The sequence below is a fragment of the Barbus barbus genome (genome assembly GCF_936440315.1).
Source record: "Barbus barbus genome assembly, chromosome: 46".
Lineage (NCBI taxonomy): Eukaryota > Metazoa > Chordata > Actinopteri > Cypriniformes > Cyprinidae > Barbus > Barbus barbus.
In genome coordinates, this window is record NC_136724.1 from 8,808,932 (window position 1) to 8,834,898 (window position 25,967).

The 25,967-nt window shown below is 39.8% G+C and overlaps 1 protein-coding gene across 1 annotated transcript in view; it reads left to right on the plus strand.

Annotated features, from left to right (window-relative positions):
* The window catches only part of LOC306865148 (transcriptional activator GLI3-like), a 170,807-nt gene that overhangs the window by 114,217 nt on the left and 30,623 nt on the right, over positions 1-25,967 (plus strand). The window contains exon 5 of the mRNA XM_079409558.1: positions 23,146-23,351. Coding sequence (XP_079265684.1) covers positions 23,146-23,351 — 206 coding nt within the window. The remainder of the gene's footprint in view (positions 1-23,145; positions 23,352-25,967) is intronic.

A 25,967-nucleotide genomic window follows, 5' to 3' on the forward strand; every position in this document is an offset into this window, starting at 1 on the left:
TTTTAAGTATATGTGTAGTGTTTACTACATGAAATACTCTGTACAACAATGCAGTGCACTAGACTTGACCTTCCTTTTCTACTGTTTGTACAGTAATTTTCTTTTTTTAAGTTACATTTATAGGCTTTATGCCTTTATTGGATAGGACAGTAGAGAACAGACACGAAAGCATTCAGTGGAGAGAGGGGGGCGTGATCGGCAAAGGACCTCAAGACGGGAATCTAACTCGGGTCGCTGTTGTATGTTGGCACATTAACCACAAGGCCGACAATGTATGATAATTTATTTAATGCAGACTACCAAGTTAACTTTGTACATAAATAATGTAAGAAATAGTTTTTCTCCCCAAGACAACTACATGCCAATCATTGAATTAAATTTACGATGAGGCCATTTGACAATAATGTAGCATAATACATTGTTGCACAATATGTTCTGTTTCACATAATATTTAAATGTACAATTATACTGCCCAGTACTCTGTAAATATTAAAAGAATAGCTCACCCATACAGTAGAAGATAGTGGTCAAGAAAACTGTTTGGTTACCAATATTCCTCAAAAAAAAAAAAAAAAACCCACCGCACTGGTGGATCTTAACCAGGTTCTTAGTACTGCTTCAAAATGCCAAAAGAAGAAACAGGAGCAAGAGACTGTCAGTCTTGTGTCCCCATGTCCTGTGCTTCCCTCCCTCTTATGTCCATATTTTGTATTTCCTTTTCCTGTCCTCGTTCTATGTGATCATTAGTTCATTAGTCTCCGTCTGTGTTTGATTACTCCTCACCAGTTTCAGATCTCTTCGTTTGATTCCCCAGTATTCTTAAGTCTTGGTTTTCCCCATCTTATTGTTTGTCTTACCCCCATGCTCCATTTGTGTACTCCTTGGATTCTTCATTAAAAGAAGTTTTGAATGTTCTCCTCGTCTCCTCGCTCCTTGCTCCAGCGTAGATTGTGACAGAATACCGGACCCAACCAAAATGACAGCGGCTGAAGACAGGCTTTGGTGTATATATTTCGGCTCACTCATGCCCACTGTTTGCGGGGAAGCCAAGCCCGCCTGCCGCCGCTGTCTCAAGCCCGCCGTCCGAGGGGAAATTAATGCCGCCGTCCGTGGCCAACGCAAGCCTGCTGCCGCCCACGGCCAATGCAAGCACGCCGTCCACGGAGAAATCAACGCCACCGTCCATGGCTCTCCCAAGCCTGCCGTCCAGGAGGAAGATAACGCCGCCGTCCGCGGCTATCCCAAGCCAGGCTTCCATGGGGAAATGAATGCCGCCGTCCGTGGCCCAAGCAAATCCGCCGGCGGTTCACGTGGGAAGCCTGCCGGTCGTGGCTACCTCCAGGCCAGTGCCAGCCCCTCGTAAGCACTATGCTGTGCCTGTGCCTCCCAAGCGCCCTCCAGACAGTGCCCTCCAGAGCCTGCTCCTCGTCAGTGGCCTCCAGTGCCTGCTCCTCCAGTGCCCGCTTCTCCAGGGCCAATTCCTCGAGGTGCCCACCTCTCCAGGGCCCATTCCTCCGGTGCCCGCCTCTCCAGGGTCCCTTCCTCCAGTGCCCACCTCTCCAGGGCCCGTTCCTCCAGTGACCACGCTTCCAGAGCGCCCCCAAGTTTCCGCACCTCCAGAGCGCCCCCAAGAGCCTGCTTCTCCTGAGTGCCAGACTGAAACTATCTCTAATTTCCCCAAGGAAATTTTGGGGGGGGTAGTATGGCTCCAGCCGTAGAGGCTGAGGCGGGGACATGGTTCCCGCCAAACTCCCGGTTCCGCCGTGGGTACCGGAACGGGCTCCGCCCTGGAGGCCTTCCATTCCCGAACTCTGCCCCTTGAGGCCTCCAGAGCACCCATCCTCCCTCCCTGTTGGAAGTGTTAAGACGCAGAACGTGCCTTCCGGGAGGGGGGAGTAAATGTCAGTCTTGTGTCCCCATGTCCTGTGTTTCCCTCCCTCTTATGTCCATATTTGGTGTTTCCTGTTCCTGTCCTCGTTCTGTGTGATCATTAGTTCATTAGTCTCCATCTGTGTTTGATTACTCCTCACCTGTTTCAGTTCTCCTCGTTTGATTCTCCAGTATTCTTAAGCCTTGGTTTTCCCCATGTCTGATGTCTGGTATTGTTTGTCTTACCCCCATACTCCATGTGTGTACTCCTTGGATTCTTCATTAAAAGAAGTTTTGGATGGTCTCCTCGCTCCTTGCGCCAGCGTAGATTGTGACAGAGACAAAAAATAGAGAATAGGCAATTTATTTAAAACTGCATTTAAACTCAAACAGGCTGTTCATCAGCTGATCAAAAGTTTAAGACCATAGCCTTAAAAAGTTAAAATCTGCACAAAAATATGGCTTTCGTGTCATTGTCCTTCAGGCAGTCACACTGTCATGACCTCCTGATTGCAATAAGTTTTCTGTCTTTGAATGTGGCAGGATTGTTGAGCTGTACACGCAATGCCTCGTGCAACTCGCCATCGCTGCTGAGGTTGGACACAGTAAGACAGTCATTTTAAATTTCTTAAAAGATCTTGAGAGTTATGGGACAAAAAATGTCAAGTGGTAGACCCAAAAAAAAATTCACCTGCACTGCGCCGGAGGATCCGACGGGCTGTCCGTGAAGACAGGCCGATCCTCGACCCAAATTAAGGCCCTTACTGATGCTGACTGCAGCCCAATAACCATAAGATGGCATCTGCGAGAGAAGGGCTTAAAGAACAAAAAACATCTTCAAAGGTCACTTCTCCTCCCACGCCACAAACTTGCCCGTTTGGAATTTGCAAGGGAGCACCAAACATGGGACATTGAAAGGTGGAAGAAAGTTTTATTCTCTGATGAAAAAAAATTAACCTGGATGGTCCTGATGACTTCCAACCTTACTGGCATGACAAGGAGATCCCACTGGAGATGTTTTCTAGGTGCTATTTCCTTCAGTGGGATAATGAAGTTTCAGGTTGTGCAGGGGCGTCAAACGGCGGCTGGCTATGTGAACATGTTGCAACGGGCATCACTCATGACTGAGGGCCCTCGTCTGTGTGGTAATGACTGGGTTTTTCAAAAGGACAATGCTGCAGTTCATAACGGCCGCCTGACAAAGGGCTTCTTCCAGGAGAATAACATTGTTATTTTGGACCATCCTGCATGTTCCCCTGATCTTTTTTTAATCTACCACTTGACATTTTTTGTCCCATAACTCTCAGGATCTTCTTCGGAACGCGGAGATAAACAACACCCCCCCCGAGGCGACGGATCAAGAAACACAGCGGGAAGCGCGCTGGAATTCGAGTCAGACTCAGGAAAAGGGCTCACAGTCCTCCTCTCCCAAGCATTCTACTCGCTAATGTCCAATCCTTGGAGAATAAGATGGACGATCTTAGAGCCAGGATTAGTTTCCAACGGGCATAAGGGACTGTAACATCCTTTGTTTGTCAGAAACGTGGCTTTCGTCCTCGGTCCCGGACACTGCTGTAATGCCAAGTGATAACTTCTCTGTCTTTCGGACTGACAGAACAGCAGAGGCCGGTAAATCCAGGGGTGGAGGAGTATGTTTCATGATCAACAAGAAATGGTGTGATCCCAGGAATATCTCCATTCTGTCACGTTCCTGCTCGCCTCATCTGGAACATCTTTCCATTATTTGCCGCCCATTTTATCTGCCCCGGGAGTTTTCATCGATCATTGTTACTGCTGTTTACATTCCACCACAGGCGGACACTGGCTTGGCCTTGTCTAAGCTTCACGATGTGCTCAGCGGCTACATTAACAAACATCCTGACGCTGCCTTCATCATCGCGGGGGACTTTAACAAAGCCAACCTCAAGCAGGACATGCTTGAGGTTTTATCGAACATTTTATCAACGAACTTTTATCAACATGTATCCTGTCCAACTAGAGGACCAAACACACTGGATCATTGCTACACTCAGTTCAAGGATGCCTACAAAGCCCGCTCACTACCGGCTTTTGGCAAATCGGACCATGCCGCCATTTTTCTAACACCGAGATACAAACAAAGGCTCGTTCAGGAACCTCCGGTGCAGAGAGTAGTGACGCGCTGGTCCTCCCACTCAGAGACTATGCTGCAGGCGGCGCTTGATGACGTCGACTGGGACATGTTCCGGGCGAGTTCTTCTGACGTCAGCGAGTTCACGGATGTAGCATTAAGCTTCGTAAACACGCTAACCGAGCAAGCTACAGAAACAATAACGATAAGGACATTCTCCAATCAGAAACCGTGGGTGGACAGAACAATCCGTGCCGCGGTTAACACACGCACTGCCGCTTACAATGAGGCTCTTCTGTCTGGGAATACGAGCGAGTACAAAGCATCGTGCTATGCTCTCCGACGCGCAGTAAGAGCCGCCAAACACAGATACAGAGAGAGAATTGAGTCTCATTTCCAGCTCAACGACTCTCGACGGATGTGGCAGGGACTGAGGACCATCTGTGACTTCGGAAACAAATCATCCGCGGAGGTGAGAGCAGATCCGTTGCTGGCCGACGAGTTAAACATCTTCTACGGCCGCTTCGATGGCAACGGCGGCGGCGCGCCAGGAAGCAGCGGGCAGAGCAGCGATGATCCTGTAATCACTGTGTCGGAGGATGAGGTTCGGAGGGCGCTAAAGAAAGTGAACGTCAGAAAAGCAGCCGGACCTGATGGGATAACCGGCCGTGTTCTGAGGTCCTGCGCCGATCAGCTGGCTGGTTTGTTCACTTCCATCTTTAATGAGTCCCTTGCTACCTCCGTGGTTCCCACCTCATTCAAAAAATCCATCATTATCCCTGTGCCAAAGAACAATAAACCCTCTTGCCTGAATGACTATCGCCCAGTTGCCCTCACATCTATAGTCATGAAGGTTTTTGAGAGACTTGTAAAGAGCCACATTTGCTCCTCCATCCCTGATACTCTGGACCCTCTTCAGTTTGCCTATCCCCCAAACAGATCCACGGACGATGCCATTTCTCACGTTCTCCACTCTTCCCTCACACACTTGGATAGCAACAATGGAAATTATGTAAGGCTGCTATTCATTGACTATAGCTCAGCTTTCAACACTATAGTCCCCATCAAGCTGGCATCTAAACTCACAGACCTCGGCCTAAACTCCTCACTCTGTGACTGGATTCAAGACTTCCTCACCGGCAGACCTCAAGTGGTGAAAGTTGGGCAGTTCACCTCAAACTCCATCACTCTGAACATAGGAGCCCCACAGGGCTGTGTCCTGAGTCCCCTGCTCTACTCTCTCTACACGCATGACTGCGTGTCCTCTCACAGCTCCACATCTATTGTCAAATTCGCTGATGATACTGTGGTTCTGGGCCTCATCTCCAACAACGATGAGACCGCATACTTGGATGAGGTAGAGAGACTCACATCATGGTGCCAGGACAACTGTCTCTCTCTGAATGTGAGCAAAACTAAAGAGCTGATCATGGACATTAGGAAGAGACAGCAGCAGCCCTACACTCCTCTTATGATCAGTGGGACCCCTGTGGAGAGGGTGAGCAGCTTCAAGTACCTCGGTGTAAACATCTCCGAGAACCTGACTTGGACTACACACATCCAAACACAGGTTAAGAAAGCCAGGCAAAGACTGTATCATCTGCGACAGCTGAGGAAATTCAGGGTCTCACCAGCAATCCTGAAAACTTTCTATTCAGGGACCATAGAAAGTGTATTGACTCAGTGCATCTCAGTGTAGTATGGAAACAGCTCAAATCAGGACTGCAAAGCACTACAGAGAGTTGTGCGCTTAGCTGAGCGCATCTCAGGGTCTGCTCTCCCCTCTATGCAGGACATCTACCTCAAACGCTGCAAAAATAGAGCTGTTAAAATCTTCAAGGACCCAAATCACCCTGGTAACCGTCTATTCACTTTGCTTCCATCTGGTAAGCGCTTCCGTAGCCTGATGGCAAAAACTGAGAGACTTAGGAGGAGCTTCTTCCCCCAGGCCATCAGGCTCCTAAACTCTAACTCTGTGTCATAACATCACTTGACTCCATGTAAATATCACCATATCAATAAGCTATTCATAATTTTTCTCTACCTCATATTGCTGCTATTTATATACCCTGTACAACTTTTTTGCACATTATTTTTGCACATTCCTCTTAGTACTATTTAAGTCAACAACATACTGACCTGCACATTTATATTTATATTTTTTATCTTATCTTATCTTTTATTTTATTTTATTCTTTTATTTTATTTTTTCTACTTTTCTTCTTATTTGTATACTTTATAATTGCACTGTCCTTGGAGCGGACCTGGCCTACATTTCACTGCTGGTTATACTCTGTATAATTGTGTATGTGACAAATAAAACTCTTGAATCTTGAATCTTGAATCTTTTAAGAAATTTAAAATGACTGTCTTACTGCGTCCAACCTCAGCAGCGATGACAAGTTCCGCGAGGAGTTGCGCATACAGCTCAACAATCCTGCCATGTTCAAAGACAGAAAACCTTTGCCATCAGGAGGTCATGACAGTGTTACTGCCTGAAGGACAAGCCGTATTTTTGTGCAGATTTTAACTTTTTAAGGCTGTGGTCTTAAACTTTTGATCAGCTGATGAACAGCCTGTTTGAGTTTAAATGCCGTTTCAAACTGCCTATTCTCTATTTTCTGTCTCTTGCTCCTCTTTCTTCTTTTGGCATTTTGAAGTAGTACTAAGAAGCTGGTTACGATCCACCAGTGCGAAATGCGAATACTTGTAATGTTCCACCGTCTTAAGATTTTTTTCAGGAGTATATATATATATATATATATATGTGTGTGTGTGTGTGTGTGTGTGTGTGTGACCCTGGACCACGAAAGCAGTCTTAAGTCGCTGGGGTATATTTGTAGCAATAGCCAAAAATACATTGTATGGGTTAAAATTATTGATTTTACTTTTATGCCAAAAATCATTAGGACACTAAGTAAAGATCATGTTCCATGAAGATATTTTGTAAATTTCCTACTCTAAATATATCAAAACTTAAAGCCAATTTTCTCAATATTTTTTTTTTTTTTTTTTTTTTTGCAACCTCAGATTCCAGATTTTAATAGTTGTATCTCAGCCAAAAAATGTCAATATCAAAACATTTACTCTTATGACTGGTTTTGTGGTCCAGGGTCACACATACATATACACACACATATATATATATATATATATATATATATATATATATATATATATATATATATATATACACATATATATATATATATATATATATATATATATATATATACACATACATACATACACACACACATTTCTGATTGGAGATGCTGGTGAAACAGAAATGTAAAAACACTATTGGCCAAGTTTCTGTGCTCCTATCACCAATATTTCTCACATTCTTTCACGTTATCTCTTCAGCGTAATAATCATACATCATTCCCCACACCCTAAGCTTTCCTCGACCCCTCTTGCTATTTACTGCTCTCTCACAGGTTAGCTTTTACACTTTCTAATCTTTTCTCTCTCTCTCTCCAAATTTCTCTCTCTCTGTGTCTTTGTTCTTTGATCTCAGTGAAAAGATGAACATTAAAGAGCAGCTCTTTCCCCTGTCAGGGGCCCTCTCCTGCTTCCCCTCATCGTTCTCCTGTCCTCTCCTCTCTTTCACCACTCTCTCCCTCTCCTTGCTCTCCTATGACCACTCTTTTTTCTCTCCTCTCCTCTGGCTTGTCTTTTTCTCTCACTGTCATGCTGGAGTTTTGGCATTGTGCTCCAAGAAGAACTTGTGCACTGGTCAGAGAATTCTGGGATCTCATTCTCTCTCGCATCAGTCAAGGATCTGCGCAATTCAGGATTCATTTGGGAAATAAAAGACAGCTGCTAAAATAAACTGTCCAATTTTATAAATTTTCTTGAGATAATTACTCTATTAACCTCCATATGTTAAGAAAGATCATTATATATTATTTTATTGGAATAAACATAAATTATATTAAACTTACCATGTAACTTTAAATATATATATATAGGATAAATATATATATTATATATATATTTACTATGGGCAAAGTCTCTTTAAGACAAGTCATGTTACTTGGCGGCCATCTTTTGAAACGCCTCTCGGGCATCCAAGAGCAGCTCCTATCACTTTGAATGGGGAAACATGAAATTCTCCAAAACTGTTCACTAAGCTTACGATTAAATTTCATATTTGAAATCACCAATGAAATCGGACAACAACTGTGTCATAAATGTTGTTTCTTTTGCTCAAATAGCGTTATAAAAATCTTTTTTTCTCTCAGGCTAGATCAGCCAGTGCGCATGCGCAGTCCTGAGCGAGCGTCTCAGAGCGACTGTTTCTATAGCAACAGGGACTTCTCACTGCAGCTGCAGTGACGCGCTGACTTTACCAATTAGTGAGTGGCTCTTTCATTCAGAAGGTGGGGCTTCCTGCGATTGAGCTGCCACATTAATTGCATTTTTCCCCATTCAAAACTATAGGAGTCTTGGGTATTCTATAGTCTTTGCTACGGGGCCGTTGAATGCTTGAATCTGATTGGCTGACCAACGTTCTAAGGTATGCAATTGTCCAATAGTAAGCCCCGCCCCCTTAGTTACTGTTGCTCCCTCGGAAAAACAAACTGAGTTTCTCACTTTTTGCACAATTTTGGACACAGAAGGCCACCAAATGGGAATTAAATATTCCATGGAGGGATTTAGAAAATATTTAAAAAAATAGGTTGGGTAACTCAAAGCGAGGGTTTACAGATCACAATGCAAGCAGGAAAAGTCTCATATTACCGTCGATCATCATGATCGCGGATGACAACATGCAGCATCAACACTGTTCATGTATCGCAGGTTATGAATAAATTAATGTACATTTAAACAGTTTAATATGGAGAGGCACTGAAATGTAGACCTTCATTAATGTGTTTTTGACCTACACTGTACAAGACGCGAGAACAGTCCACTATTTAGGTTTGTACATTAGCATGGACTCACTAAATTTAACGTTAGCTAGTTTTAGACAGAGATACATTGCTAAAGCACAACATTAACATTCTGCTTGAGCAGATGAAAATTGTAAATTGTATGACAACCAGAAAATCGATTCGAGCTTCGCATCTTCCAACGTTTCTGGTCCGTGTACGTTTTGATAGTTTGTTTTCCAATTTGAAATGAAATAAGCAGAAACGAGAAAACGGCACCTTTATTCGTTTTTTCGTTTTTTTGAAAAAAACGAAAAAACGAGATTTCGGCTTGATTTTTCGTTTTTTAGTTCAGAGGCATAAAACGAATAAATGACTTCAAAATTCGTTTTCCACATGTGGGCGGTCCTGAGGCGCCCCCTTCCGCCGATTGGTCAAGCAAATCTGAGCATGTGACGTCATCAGTAGTCGCTCAGGTCTGTTCAACAAAATAATAGTCCTCTAACGTTACTATGGCTACCGATTCTTAAACTGTACAGGGCAGGTCCTGTTGTGCTTTCTTCTGTGCAACTTTACGCGTTTCACAGAAATCTTTACATCAGAAATATTAAATATTAGTCTGCCACCAGCCCGTTTTATTTAGCTGTGCAGAGTTAAATCTGTGTGGTGAAGCTACGCTAGACAGCGCCGAGCGAGAGAGGATCAATGACCAGTGTTCAGTCAGCAGTCAGAACTTGGGTACTGTTACGTCCCAGGGCGTAATTATTATGTGTACAATGTTTTGGTGTTTTTTGTTGTTGTTGTGCTCTCTCTCTTTCCCCCTCCTGAGTGCAAATGAAGACCAGCTGACACCAATTACAATCATCTCCTGGTTGTCAGTGATTGGCTCTTGATTGAGAAGGCTTGTGGATAAAGCTGGAGAGGAAAACCCAGTTTAAAAAGCTCCTTTCTGACTCCAGGCTGCCAAGACTGTCTTCTCCTGCCTCACAGCTGTAGCATGTGTGCTAAAATTCTCATTGTTGATTGTAACTCAAGATTCAAGAGTTTTATTTGTCACATACACAATTATACAGAGGATAACCAGCAGTGAAATGTAGGTCAGGTCCGCTCCAAGGACAGTGCAATTATATAGAATACAAATATTAAGAAGAAGTACAAACATAAAATAAAATAAAAGATAAAATAAAATAAGATAAGATAAGATAAAAAATATAAATATAAATGTGCAGGTCAGTATGTTGTTGACAAATAGTAATAAGAGGAATGTGCAAAAAGTTGTACAGGGTATTTGAATAGCAGCAATATGAGGTAGAGAAAAATTATGAATAGCTTATTGATATATGATATTTGATATTTACATGGAGAAAAATTATGAATAACTTATTGATATGGTGATATTACATGGAGTCAAGTGATATTATGACACAGAGTTAGAGTTTAGGAGCCTGATGGCCTGGGGGAAGAAGCTCCTCCTAAGTCTCTCAGTTTTTGCCATCAGGCTACGGAAGCGCTTACCAGATGGAAGCAAAGTAAATAGTCGGTTAGCAGGGTGATTAGAGTCCTTGAAGATTTTAACAGCTCTATTTTTGCAGCGTTTGAGGTAGATGTCCTGCAGAGAGGGGAGAGCAGACCCTGAGATGCGCTCAGCTAAGCGCACAACTCTCTGTAGTGCTTTGCAGTCCTGATTGGAGCTGTTTCCATACCACACTGAGATGCACTGAGTCAATACACTTTCTATGGTCCCTGAATAGAAAGTTTTCAGGATTGCTGGTGAGACCCTGAATTTCCTCAGCTGACGCAGATGGTACAGTCTTTGCCTGGCTTTCTTAACCTGTGTTTGGATGTGTGTAGTCCAAGTCAGGTTCTCAGAGATGTTTACACCGAGGTACTTGAAGCTCTTCTTGTTAACTTGTTGATTACTTGTTGTTGTTAAGCACTTGGGCTGCAGTGAAGCTAAGTTTTCTTAACTCCATTTGACTACTGTAAGAGCCTTGAGTTTAAAACATTTACAATTTTGGCTTCGATTATAAATTTTGGTTTAGTTAATTACGGAAGCAGTAGGGCGGTGGATGCCATTTTTGTTTACGTCCATGTTTTCTCCTGTGTTTGCTTAGAGAGGGAGTAAGGTAAGAACTTTGTCACTTATTTTGAATCTTGCTTTGAAAGGGTAAGAAAGTATACCCCCTAAAAGGTTAGAACGTTATGTTTGTTGTTTTGGCCTTGTCCCCTCCTGAAACCTATTCATGCTTTCCTTTTTTTTTCTTTGTGTATTTTGGACTAAATAAAGTCTTTCTTGAGTGTTACAAAGATCAGTGTGATTTTTCTTTGTAGAGTGGTGGGACAGGAGATGAGAGCTCTTGGTTGCCTACTCTTTAGTAAATTTCTTGTTACTGCCTCCCTGACCCCCTAGACTGGGAGGCACGTAACAGTACCGATGATGGTGAAATACATTTTTACTGAAAATGACCCGCGAGTATGATTGACAGGACGATAGCGGAGGCAATTAAAAGCGCAATATAACTTCTGTTAACAAAAACATAATTTTTTTTTTTTTTTTTATATAAGTGGCTTTGTCTTTGTTTTAATCAAATAATTGTGAACCACAAACCGAGCCTTCGTTTTAAAGGGCGATTTCCAAATATATTTTATTTATTTGTTATAATATGGGTATTTTATGTCACCCGTCTTATTAGTTTGATTATAGTAGGCTATACGCAAGTTTTTTTATTGTACTATTTTACTGTTGTTTTTTAATTAACAATATATCATAACAACTTATAAAGATCAAAATCTACAGAAGAGATTAACAAATAACATTGGTGTTGTCATAAGTTAACTAATCAATGGGAAAATTTCCTCACCGGCACAACCCTATTCTTAATGTTGGCTACATGTTACAGATTTAATGTTGAGCACATAATGTTAAAGGCTTCTTAAATACCATTACACTCGGTTGAAGAGTCAAGAAGGATGTGTTAATTTACTGTAGATTTCAATCTGTCATTAGTTGGTGACCCGGTGTAATTATAATAGCATAAATAAAAACAAATATACGTAATAGGCTATGTATGCCAATAGGCAAAACACATCTGCTTTTCCTCTAGATCACTTCACTATGGAAGCCCGTTTCCGCCAATGAATAAAAAATAAAACAAGGTAATTGCGACTTTTTATCTCACAATTCGGACTTTTTTTCTCGCAATTCTGACTTTATAACTCGCAATTCTGACTTTATAACTCGCAATTCTGAGATATAAACTCGCAATTCTGACTTTATAACTCGCAATTCTGAGATATAAACTCGCAATTCTGACTTTATAACTCGCAATTCTGACTTTATAACTCGCAATTCTGAGATATAAACTCGCAATTCTGACTTTATAACTCGCAATTCTGACTTTATAACTCGCAATTCTGAGATATAAACTCGCAATTCTGACTTTTTTTCTCACAATTGCGAGTTTATATCTCACAACTCTGACTTTCTCGCACCATAGCAAACCACTCTCCGTGTAAGGCTTTGCAGTACTTTGTTCAATTAGCTGAACTATATATTGAACTAGATGAATGTTGCGTCCGAATATGATTTTTGAACAAACATAAAAATGACTCATTATTCTTTATTTCTATGTTTTGCGCTCGTGGTTGGACACTACCGCCGGGCTTTCAGACAAAACATTCTTCATTTCTTTATAGTTCTGAGTTTGAGGCAGCTTCTATCGCGTACCACATGTTTGATAACACATTTGTTTGAAGGTTTTTGAGTCTATTCACCAGAGATTTTGATGTTATTTGTCTAACTGATTTGAAAATATGAATTTGGGGCATCATAATGGGCGTTCTGTGAGATGCTATCATGAAGGATGAAACTTTCTTCAACATAAATCCAAAGTATGCTGAAGTTAGCATTATTCGCCATCCTTACCAAAGACATCCATCTCCAGAGATATCCCCATCTTTTTGTCTGACGGTTTAGTTCACATTTAAAAGATTTATAACATAAAAACCACACATAACACAGTTGACAAAGTAACAGTTAACATGAATAACACAGTTGACAGGTATGAACTTAGTATCCATAAAGCAATTTAAGCACACACACACATTATAATAACATACATTATAAAGTTAATGACTATATTACATTATTATACAGTTAAATGAAGTTTTATAATGCATCATTACACTTCAAGTTGTAAGGACTTGTTCAATAACATCATGACACTTCATCAGTCATGACTATGCGGAAATTAGGGTGACCATACATGCCATTCTTCCCGGACATGTCCTGGCCAGGATTTCTATATTGCTTTGATTCAAAGAACCTCGAGAGCTTTTCAAAAACATAAGGAACTGATGTCATTCACCACACGCAAACAAAACCAAAACCTAGATATTTTAAGCAATTTCTGGGAAAAATGGCACGTGAAACAGAAACAGATATATGCCAAATCTATAATATTACATAGGTTTAAGTCAATCTTGAGGAATTCTGAATGCTTTATAACCCTTGAGAAATATGAATATAATGTGCATATAATATTATGGATAGGCCTACTGAGTTCATAGAAAGTGTGGCCGTGATTAGATCAGTTAAGTTTATCCATTGTAATGCAAATCATGGTATTTAGACAATTCCTATATAATTTCCGTGTAATGACAATAGTTTGTGAATATATATATATTTTTTTATCAACAGCACTCAGTGGGAGCATAAATTGACCAACAAAAGTTGTTTGCACCGCACTCCTTCGTCGCTTGATCTTTCGTTTAGGCGCGTTGATCCATTAAATCACTTATTATACAAAACCATGATCCGCACGCACACGAAATAGTCTTTTCTTTTCGTTTTATTCTACATTTTTTCACCAATAGGATAAGGACACATACATTTCGGCTCAAAGGCCTTCCTCAGTGTGTATAAATTGCATAAATTGACCCTGAATTGCCAACAATGTCAACCGTGTTAATCCTTATCAACTGTGTTACAGCTGATGGGTAACGCAGTTGACAGATAACACAGTTGACATTTCGGCCATTTTAGGGCCTTGTGCAAACTGCTGACCTTGGACTAATTAGTACATGACCTTGATTAACTTGTGTTTTTAAATTCTTTCTCTACATATTTATAAATATAACATGTGACGCAAGTTCACCAGAACATGTTGATAACACAGTTGACGGTCAATTAATCTACTCTACGTGTAGACAATAATATAGATAACATATTGAACAGAAGTTATGACTTTCCACACCGTCTCCAAACTTCCCTCCAAAAAAGGAAAATACATCAAGTGATATTGGACATGTGACTTTGGAACAAACCATTGCTGATTTATAGAGGGTTTTATAGTGAGTAACACAGTTGACACTGATTTCTCGGACGTACACAAAATGTATTTACTACGTTTCTGGACCTGGTAACATTTCAGTTGCGTTGCTGTCAATGGAGGTTCAGATAGCTCTCCGATTTCATCAAAATATCTTAATTTGTGTTCCGAAGATGAACGAAGGTCTTACAGGTTTGGAACAGCATGAGGGTGAGTAATTAATGACATAACTTTAATTTTGGGGTGAACTAACCCTTTAAATACGTCATTAACAACTAGTTCAGTTCGGTTCCATACAGACTGCACAGAATTGGTTGTCACTATTTTTCAGGAGTTAATGCGGTTGTCACTCCCGTATTCTAGTGAATTATTTGTATACAGAACGCGATTAAGGAGTAAAAGGTGAACTGTTTACATATATGTTTGTTAATTTTTATTGTCATATAATAATATTTAATACATAATATGATAACAATCAATATATTATTTATTTATTTGATTCTGTGTACCTCCATATATATATATATATATATATATATATATATATATATATATTAAAAAAAACATTATATAAATTATTTTATTGCTCATATGTGATTAGTAATATGAGCCAACCCCTAACCCAAAGTATAATAATAATAAAACAAAATTGAATAATGTTTTACTTTCATATTTAATTTATAATAGTGTTATGTTTTTATTTTATGTCTGTTAGGTGCTACTATTGACCTTAAACATCATCACTAATAAATGTAGCTAACAAAGTTTATTCTGCCTCTCTTCTTGTACCTCATATGCATGTACCTCTAACAGTGTACGGTGATGCAAACTAATATTTATTTTACTCTCACTACGTGTATATATATATTTGCTGAATGGCTGCTCTGATCATAGCAGGGCGCTGTTAACGCCAGTTTGTTTAAACTGCAAAAGTCACAACGTTAAGCTCTGCTGCCAGCATAATATTAACACAGCCTGACACCATTTCCTGATGAAGAATAACGCAAGCATGTCAGTCCAAATTTGTTCATTTCAACTTTCCACTGCAAGCACAGCCTCACGAGGAGAAGAAACTGTCTTAACTGGACACGTGACAATGTGTAGAAGGAAAGAATGAGAGAGAGAACAATGAAAAAAGTGTGTGTGTTTGTGGAGGGGGGTCAGGAAATGGTTTCCATATGTGGTGCCCTCTCTCTCTCTCACAGTCTGTTCATGATATAACCATTCAAAAGGTGGAATGCATCTTATTGCATTCTCTCTCTCTTTCTCTACATTTCAAACAGACTTCTGTCATGCTGATTTATAAGTTCACACCATACACAAGATAGTGTTAAGATGCATAACCAATGCTGCTACATTTTCCCTAGTTCCTAAAGGATATTTTGAAATATATATTGTATATTTAAAATGTAAATTATATACAAACACAAGTAAACTTTTCATTTCAATTTGTATGCATCCTTTCTTAAATACCTTATTTATTGTTGTCTTCCTGTTTTTTTCATTTTATTTTTGTTTTGTTTGTTTTGTTTTGTTTTTTGGAAAGAGATTAATATTTAACAATAACTTGACCAAAAGTGATTGTAAAGACATTTATAATGTTACAAAAGATTTCTATTTCAAATAAATTTTGTTCTTTTGAACTTTCTATTTATGAAAGAAAACTGTAATATTTCACAATATTACGGTTTTCACTGTAGTGTTTTCAGCCTCAAATTTTTCAATAGTATGTATCAGTTTATAATCATAAATTCTGTAAATTTTCTCTTTTCTCAACATTCAAATTACATATAATTTCCCAAATGTGGCAAAAACAGTGGCCTCAAGGAGAATTACTATCATTTTCATTCTCGTCTGCTACCAGTACCATCCTCCATGTTAGAACTATTTAGCACAGATATAACAGTGTGATTGTTAAAGGTCCCATATTGTCAAAACTGACTTGCTTTTTCATGATAACATGAAAGAGGTCTAGGGGCTATGTAACTACCAAATACGTTTCAAAACAGTCAATCCACAGGAAAGCGCACACAGCCTGCATAAAGTAGCTGTGCCTTTTCACGAGCCCTTGTGACTTCTGTAAAAATGTGACGTCCAAACTACCATCCCGAGCACCGCCACCGTCCTTTTGCCAAACCCCCAGACAGCATCGCATCGATGCCATTGCTGAGTAACAACAACAGTCGGAAAAATGACGAAAAGGTTAACTTTGACGGATGAAGCCAGATCGGCCGACCTGTATGTTACACTCTCACTCAAAGGATGGACGATCTGACAGGACTGTTACTATGAGGCGGATCACGTCTAACATGTAAAGTAAAGACAAACTCACCGTGTCTATCTAGTCACGATGAAGATGTAAATACATTTCAGCAGGCAACTATTTTTACAGCTACATTATTATTCCAGCCACAATTGAGCACAACAATGTATATACAATTACAAATAGTTATATACAAATCGTCAGTTTGTTGTTTTACACACATGCACACACATTATTTCATACACGACATAGTCGTGAGATGCAATAAATCTTCAGACGTGTCCATAGCAACAAAAGACAATACTTTATTGAACCTTTTCTAATAAGAAGTTTGCGCTGCAAATGCGAGTAATTTCGCTCGTTTTATCGTGTTTACCCACAGCTGTCATCGTTTTTTTTGTCTGGCAGTGGCATCAGGCATGCGATCAAATTTCTAATTTGAGGCTGTATTGCGTCGATTCTGGCACTCGACATCACAACAAGAAGATATTTTAAGCTCCTTATGTAGTCGAATCTGCGCTGGTTTGAATGGGCCACCTCCAGTTTTCCCTTTGTTTTGCTGGCAGCTTAGCGCGGTGACGTAATTGTGACGTCGGCCCTACATGACCCTAGTCACCTGTGGTTGGCCTAGCCGTGCATCACTCAGAACAAATACAGGCCAATCAGAAGATAGGCTCATGAATATTAATTAGACAGGCCAAATCGACCTGTTCTTAGCAGAGCTCCCGAGAGAAGAGCTGTAAAAATATATTGAGATGGTTTTTGGTACTCATACTGCAAATATATATTCTTAAGGACATCAGAACCTAAAGTAAAACTCCAGAAAGATGTACAATATGGGACCTTCAATCAACCTGAAATGCTCTGTTACACACAAACACACACACACGCACACACACACACACACACACACACACACACACACACACACAAAAACATGGTTGCCTCACTGAAATCAAGAAACAAGAGGCTGTTTGTCTTCCTGTACTTTCTAAAACAAGTTAAGAATGAGTGTGTAAAGTTACAAATAAAGGTATTATGAGGCATTTTGAAATGGCCACAATCGATTTATGTGTTTGAGGGGGTGTAAATTCAGTACAGTTCATGTTAGGTTAGTTTTTTGCCACTGCTGAGGGCGATTGATTTTGTAGCAGTGTGAAAGCTACTATTGCAAATATTGATTTTGTAGTAAAGTGTCATGATAGAAGATAAATAATCATTTTAGGTCCTTTTGTCACAATAGTCATAAAAGATTCATCTTAAAAAGTATGTGTGTGTGTGTGTGTGCATAGTTGTGTATTTAGTTTGCGCAATAGGGGCCATAGTTTGGGTGATAGGGGCTTCAGAGCATTGATATGGCATGAGTATGTGATTGTTTCTTTAGTAGTTTGCTGATGTTTACTGATTATGAAGACACACTATGAGGGTGCTGTAACTCACACATGCATGCCTGCTACTGGTGTGGATATGGGAGTGTGTGTTATGGGAGGAAGTATAAACATGTCTTGTGATTGTGGACGTGCAAAATGGCCCATAGTGCACAGTGAGAAGGCATAGCGAGCGGTTGACTCAGCCCTTCCAAAAGCTAAACACATATTCCTTAATACGTGAACCTGAACGGATCTGGTGAAACTCAAAACTGGCAGATCCTTTCATCTTCAAAGTACTGTGAAGTAGAATATGATTGTATACTTGTCGCAAAGTCCTATTACGAGCCTGCTCTATACTACAGGAAGATGTTGAGCAACCTTGTAACCTTATTTCCGTATAGTATTAAGAATCATTCTGAATCAATAATCATTCTTTATTGCCCTGTGATAAAAGCCTCCCACTAAGATTTGTATGAAGTTAAATCAGTAGCTAAACTCGAGATCTAGCTGATTTGAATGTGAGATCTTGTCATATTAATATTCGTATTTGTAAGTTGAAATTTACACTCACAGCTCTGATGTGAAAAGCTGAATCTCTCGATTTGCACACACAGACTTTTTGCACTTTACTTCAGTTTCACTGTACAACCACAAGTCAGCACTTACAATCAGATCTGGCAGTACAACTTCAAATCTTGGCGCTTTGACTTTTGCTACTCATTTCGCAATATTTCTGTAGCAAAACTCACTGGTGCACTTGTGTGAATGCAGACGCGAGAGAGCAGAGGCAGGGCTGGGGTGTGAATGAAGATATTTTATCAACAACTACAGCCAGCGCGATTGTTATGCACAAGTGTAAATTATTTGTAAAACGCTGAAATTAGCTAAATTACCTTTTTAATTTAGCTTTTAAGTAGCTTTGCAGTAAACGACTGTGTAAGAACATAGGAAAAAATATTGTCTGTTTTTTGACCATGTGATGCAAAGTGGTCCTGGATAAACAGTTTGACACACATCAAACTATTATTTGCATGATTAAATCTGCTGGCCTAAGTAAGTAAAATTGGAATTTTAAAACAACCTCATGAGCAAAGTATAAATACAACTGTTTTAGCATATACATGCTGCTGAATACAATAAGCAACCCACTCTCTTTTTTTTATGTCTATAAATGTGCATAATGGAGAAAGCTGTAAAACCATTGATCATGATAAAATTGTCATAAATATCATAAAGTGTAAAATATCATAAATTGTAAATAAAATACTACACAGATATTACAGAATAAACGCTGTAATTCCGTTTTTTTTTTTTTTTTTTTACCGTATACTTCCGTATAATTTAGCCTCAGTTGAAACATTAAACGCAAATTACACACACGTGCTTTCACCACTTTAATGCGCATGCGTATGTATGTATAAACACATACGTGACGTCACCGCGCTACAGTCTGCAGGGGTGTCTCAAATGAGTAGCAAAAGTCAAAGCGCCAGGATTTGAAGTTGTACTGCCAGATCTGAGAGGTTGTAAGTGCTGACTTGTGGTTGTACAGCGAAACTAAAGTAAAGTGCAAAAGTAAATATGTCGGAGACATTTGTGTCTGTCATTTGGTTTATGTGAAAGCCATTTTACACATTTGTAACTATTAATTTGCATCTTTGAATTCAAAACACGGGTGATTTTATTATTGTCTGTGTGCAAATCGAGAGATTCAGCTTTTCACATCAGAGCTGTGAGTGTAAATTTCAACTTACAAATACGAATATTAATATGACAAGATCTCGCATTCAAATCAGCAAGATCTCGAGTTTAGCTACTGATTTACCTTCATGGGTTTGAGCTTTAGATCACGCGCCCGGAGCACAGAAAGCCACTTTGATAACCAGAGTAAAAACAGAGGAAAGGTATTATATAACGTTACATTAGAAACACTATTCAGAAAACGGCAACATTTTATTCTTTAAACACAGCATACTACTTTGTTTATTTTTGTAAGAAGGCAAATAAAACGATAACGCACTCACCATCAATCTATGCAACTCCCCGTGCTCTTCTCTTTCTCAAGAATATAGGTGTACCCAACAACAGCGTCTTTCTTTTTTCCTTTCCTCATTTAATAATTCAACAAACTCATCCTCGCTGCTCCTGCTGGTAGAGAAGTACATTTTCTTTCTTTTTCTGTGCTTTTCACAGGCCTGCTTCCCAAATTAAATCACTGAGGGTACTTCTGAAATGAGTGGGGGTGCACTAGTCTTAATGAACATATATTTTTGACCCATCCATTGACAAATAAATGTAATCATAATGTTAATTTTTAACATTTTATTAAGAATCCTCTGCCTTAATCTGGAACTCATGGACATCACCAGAGACCGGGTTTCCTCCTTTGTTATGCTTTGCCAGGTCTTTACTGCAGTTGACTTCAGTTGTTGTTTGTTTGTGGGTCTTTCTGCCTTTAGTTTTGTCTTCAGCAAGTGAAATGCATGCTCAATTGGGTTGAGATCAGGAGAGTAACTCGGCCATTGCAGAATATTCCAATTTTTACCTTCAAAAACTCCTGGGTTGCTTTTGCTGAATGATTTGGATCATCGTCCATTTGTACTATGAAGTGCTCTCCAATTAACTTTGCTGCATTTGACTGAATCTGGGTAGACCGTATATCCCTATATACTTCAGAATTCTTCCGGCTGATCTGGCCTTGTTTGCACCTTGTGGTGAACCCTCTTTATTGCTCTCTATAGTCGTCTCTTGATTGTAGACTTTGACAGTGACACGCTTACCTTCTGGACAGTCTTCTTTACTTGGCTGGCTGTTGTGAAACGGTTTTTCTTTACCATGGAGAGGATCCTCCGATCATCCACCACTGTTGTCCTCCGTGGACGTCCAGGCCTTTTTCTATGTTTTTTCTCAGAATGTACCAAACTGTTGATTTGGCCACTCCACTTTGTTTTGTCTTTGAAGCCTAACAATTGTCTGTTTCACCTGCATGGAGCTCCTTTGACAACAGTAACACAGTTCACAGCAACAGCTTCCAAATGCAAATGGCACACTGTCCAACTACTTATGGTTGAAAAGGGAGGCAAGTACATATTAAAGAGCTGTAATTCCTTAACCTTTCCTCCAACTGTGATGAGAATACCCTCAAATCTCAGAGTGTGCAATTTAAGCTCATATTCATTATATAACTGTAACTTGAATATGTTTTGGTCAGCAGCTAAAATAATAAAAATTGTGCCTGTGTCCAAATATATATGGACCTGACTGTATGCATCCATTAAAATGCTGTCACTCACTTCAGTTCATTGTGATCTCACAAAGTTCCGTTATAATAAATGAAGCTCTCGACTCTGCACAATTAATCTCTAATTTATCACATCTACACTTTATAATGACAGGATTCGCAAGACTGCAGAGCTCAGCACTGACCAATACTCTCGCATTTTGAGCAATGAGTGAATTCTGATTCTGACTGGCCATTGCGTTCAAGAAACCAACAGATATGTCTGTGATTGGCTACATTGCTCAATGCTGCAAAACAAATTGTAAATAGAAACTTTTGACACTCCACTGAGCGTGAAAACAAATATGCACTTGAGCAAATCTGTTTATCCAATTTCCTATTTTTGGCACCTTAACTGATGGTGCTCTAGCACCCCTGTACAACTGTCCCGGGCTTTTTAACAGTTTGTGTGCCTTGTGGTTCTATGCGCCAACATTTAAGTGCTTCTTTTCTCAGTGGTAAAAGACGATAGGCTGATCAGCTCAATAGTGGGTCGCGCCTCCTAGTGTGCAGGTAAAAAATGCATTTTTGGTCAGTGCCACCTATCATACAGAAAAGCCAAAAATGATCAGTTGTTTCCTTTTCAGTGTAGGCACCGTTCATCTGTGATTCGCTTTGCTTTATCATGTCTCGCTAAGTGTGAAAAGGCCTTCGAGGAAAAAATGTATCAATTTTGTTTGATTTGGTTATTTTACTGTTCTTTACATACTATTTTAATTTTAATATTTCAAAGTAGCTTTTATTTTTATATTTTCAGATTTATATATTTTCAATTTTAATTTTAACAATTGTTTAATTTAGTCTTACCACTTTTATTCATATTAGTTTTTTTCTATTATTTTATTTTATTTCAGATTTTTATAGTTTAATTAACTATGACAACAGTGGATGTAGGTGCAGATTCCTTGTAGACTTCATGATTTCAAAGAATGTTTTTTTTTTTTTTTTTTTTTGGACTGATAGAAAGCGACTAAATCAGATTCAATGCTGCATTGCTTGTATACAAAAGCATCTCTGTTGACTGACTTTTACCTTGCCTAAAACCCTTCAGAATTCTCTTGAATGATTTTATGGCACTTCAAGAGAACGTTTTGTTACATCCGATCTTGTTCTTCATTATGATAAACAGGCCAAACTCTTTCATTAGTGGCTGGTGAAGTAGACTCCTGAGGGTGACAGGAGATAATTCAGAGGGGACAAGCTGTAGTGTGTAATTGGGTCCATCCGGTCCATCTGGTCCTTCAAAGAGGTCACTTGAAGTCAGAGTTCTCCACAGGAATTTTCTGTAATTCATTTAGTTTTCTTTTTTACTGCTTGCCTCTTTTTTGGAAGTATGTTTTCAAGAGTCAGTTATATTCTTTTTTGTTTTTTACATTTGATTTTTTTAAGTCCCTTATACCTTATTGTTACAGAAGAACCTAAGAGTATTTTGTTTTTCTTCGTCCTAAGTCATGCAAACCCACACTGACAATTATAATAATACTTGAATAGGGGCTGTTTAAGACAACACAACAAAATACTCAGCAGACTTGAGTGACACTCACCATCTCAAGAAAATATGGCAAGGCATTGTGGGTAGCGGTGAGAATTCCTGGCTGTCTCTGTCTGATTAAAATGTGATGTGTTGAAAGTTGTCTTTGATCTTTGGAAATGTCTGTGAGGGGAGCAGTTGGAATTTAGTTTGGGCTTTTTCCCTCCCGCTCTCTCTGTGATTTGGCCCTGCAGATGGAGGCCGATAGATAGTGTCACCATTCATTTCCTGCTCAAGCCCCTACACCATTCTGTGCAGACGCTAGACCTGGAGCAGGGATCCAAAATGAATAGATCACATGCCGAGCTTTTGTGACTTGTGCATAGCTCTGTTTTCTTCTATGCTTCTCTCTAAATGTATGCATGTGCTTTGGATTGCACATGCACAGTTAACATGACATTTTGCAAATAACCCAAAGAATTGGAACATCACACCCCACCGAATGAGTGGAAGAATACACCATATGAAAAAGACTCCTAAGGTGCTTAAATGCTTTTCTTCGTCTCTGATTCCAGGCCTCCTGCACTGGCGGCCAGCCCGGCATTTTCTGATATCTCCCTCATCCGGATCTCGCCACATCGGAACCCTTCCGTGGGGGCGGAGTCACCCTTTAACCCCCCACATCCATACATTAACCCCTACATGGACTATATCCGCTCGCTGCACAGCAGTCCCTCTCTGTCCATGATCTCTGCGGCCAGGGGCCTCAGTCCTGCAGATGGTGAGTACCTCAGAGACCTGTTCTGGGCCTGCTAAAATTCTTAATAATTCTACTAACCTATTGTGAGCAGAGCAGAACCCACAATTCTAAGTATTAAACTTCTACACAAAACATGTCCTTCGGAAACTGATAATAGATTAAAAATCTATCTGTACAGTTGTATCTATTATTCTGTCAATCTATCTGGTGAGGCCTGGGATAATGCAATCATATATCCCTAATTTTATCTGTCTGTGGTGCTTCTCTCTGGAAGAGGGAGACCATAGTTTGATCGTTTGGCTGGGGTCACTCTCTTTGATCTTTGTCTCATGCCAGCAAACCTCTGGGGGAACATTCAACATGTCAGGCAGAGTCAAGTGATCACATCCTGAGTTAAAATGGGGGTGAAGTTCAAGGGCATGGTTGAGGGCGGAGGGCACAAGAAGGGAGGAAAGGATGAGAAGTGGGAATGGTTTAGAAGATGGACTCCAGAGGCCTGACAGGAAGCCATTTTGGTTTCTTGTGTGAAGTCAGACTGGGAAATCCATTACAGGGTCAGCAAAGACAGCTGTTTTTAAAAGGTCTCTGCAGTATGCTGGCCTCTTGGCCTTCTCCTCAGGCATGTAGTTTTAATTGAAGCCTGAAGCACAAATACCAAAGTGGGGCAATCAAAGGGGCTTCTCACAGGCCACAGATAATCACAACTGTATCGAACTTTGGTGCCATTTCACATCAGCCAGGTTTTAATATCTACCAAGTGTGTCAAAGGAAGACATGAAGCATTTCCAAGTAGTTATTGACTATTCCCAGAGAAGAAACCTGAATATGGGCTAAATTAAACGTGTTGGTGCAATTTGGTTTGATGTGACCTTTTTGTGGTCTTGGTTAAAAGAAATTGAGTAAAATAGATTATTTTGACAATTTCTACAAATATTTAAATTGCACATTTAATTGCAGAAGTTTTTAAGTTTTTAACTATTTAATAACAGAATTATGTTTCTACTCCAATTTGTTGTATTTGAATGTAGACATTCAAATGGTGTCTGTAATAAAAACTTGTTTTCATTAAATAATGATAATAATAACTGGATCGCTCATTGTGTTCTAAACTGCCGTTAGGCAGTGAAGACACCAGAAGTGTTCGAGTCACAGTCTTGTTATGCAACATTGACTCACAGCCAAACCACTCACTTAAAATATGTGTATACAAAGCATAAATCTTTTTTCAAATGAATATATATTGAGGATTTTGTCCATCTGATGTTTATCAAGTTCATCTGATGTTTGCTACTGTAATGTATATGAACGTAACTTTTTAATAAGCAGGGGAAATTCCAGACATTAAACAAATAACCGCACATGCTTAGGACCTTTGCATTGTAAGAATGTACAGGGATACTTTAGATATAAAAACGCTGACTTATTAGGTGATGTTTTCTCATTAAAATCATACGATTTCCTATTAATTCAATAGAATAGATGGGAATACTGGGGAATAGCAATATGGCACCGTGGTGGCTTCACTTTAATGAGCAATCCAGTTCTCTATTATAGATCAGTGGATTTAACCCCCTGGGGTTGGCAAACGCCCCAGCGGGTTTTGTGGCATTTTTTTTTTCCTGATAACGCTGAAAAGAACTTAAATTACTCTGTCATCTTTGATTGTACTGATAAGGGCATTACATCATTTGAATCCATATCTGTATTGATTAAAAACAATAAATCAATATTGTTAAGCAATAACGTCCACACAGCTATGTTTACCTGTTTTAGTTTATCCACACATATACACGACATAGACACTAACAGTCAAAATGTGCCATCGGACAAACGCTAATTAAACTTTACTATTTTGGCCCTCCAAAACTATTTTGGCCATAACTGAAGATTGCTGTAAAGGGGCCCTATTTTAACGATCTAAGTGCATGGTCTAAAGCGCACGGCGCAGTTGCACTTATCGGCACAGTTCCGAATCCACTTTTGCTAGTTTAACCACGGGGAAAAACGGTCTGCGTGCCTGGCGCATGGTCTAAAAGGGTTGTACCTATTCTCTTAATGAGTAATGGGTGTGTTTTGGGCATAACGTACAATAAACCAATCAGAGTCTCATCTCCCATTCCCTTTAAGAGCCAGTTGCTGGGGTTGGTGGGGATGTTGGGATGAAAGGATGGATGAAACGCATTTGTTCATGTTCCACTCCGTTTCGAATCGCGCTCACGGAAAGCGCTCGAGAAACAGTATCTCTTCCGAAGCTCGGTACGCTTTCAACTCCTTTTTTTAGTAAGCGCAAGAGACTGTACGACATTCACGTTACATGATTTGGCTGATTTTTAACGTAGACTTTACTGATTTATCATTCATGTTTTCATAACTGCTGGCCAACTTCAAAACCAAAACTAAAATTAAAACATCTTTGAGAGCATGGGGGCCTACGCAGGGGGGCCCTACGCAGCTTGCGTATTCTGCATATAGGGAGGATCGGCTCCAGTATTAATTTCGTTGACGAATAATTTTTCGTCATAATTGTCATCAACTGCATTTTTTTCACCGACGACAACGAGACGATGACGAACGAAATGCTTGAATTAAGTAAATAAATAAATAAACAAACATGATATGACTGGACTTTACTGGAGT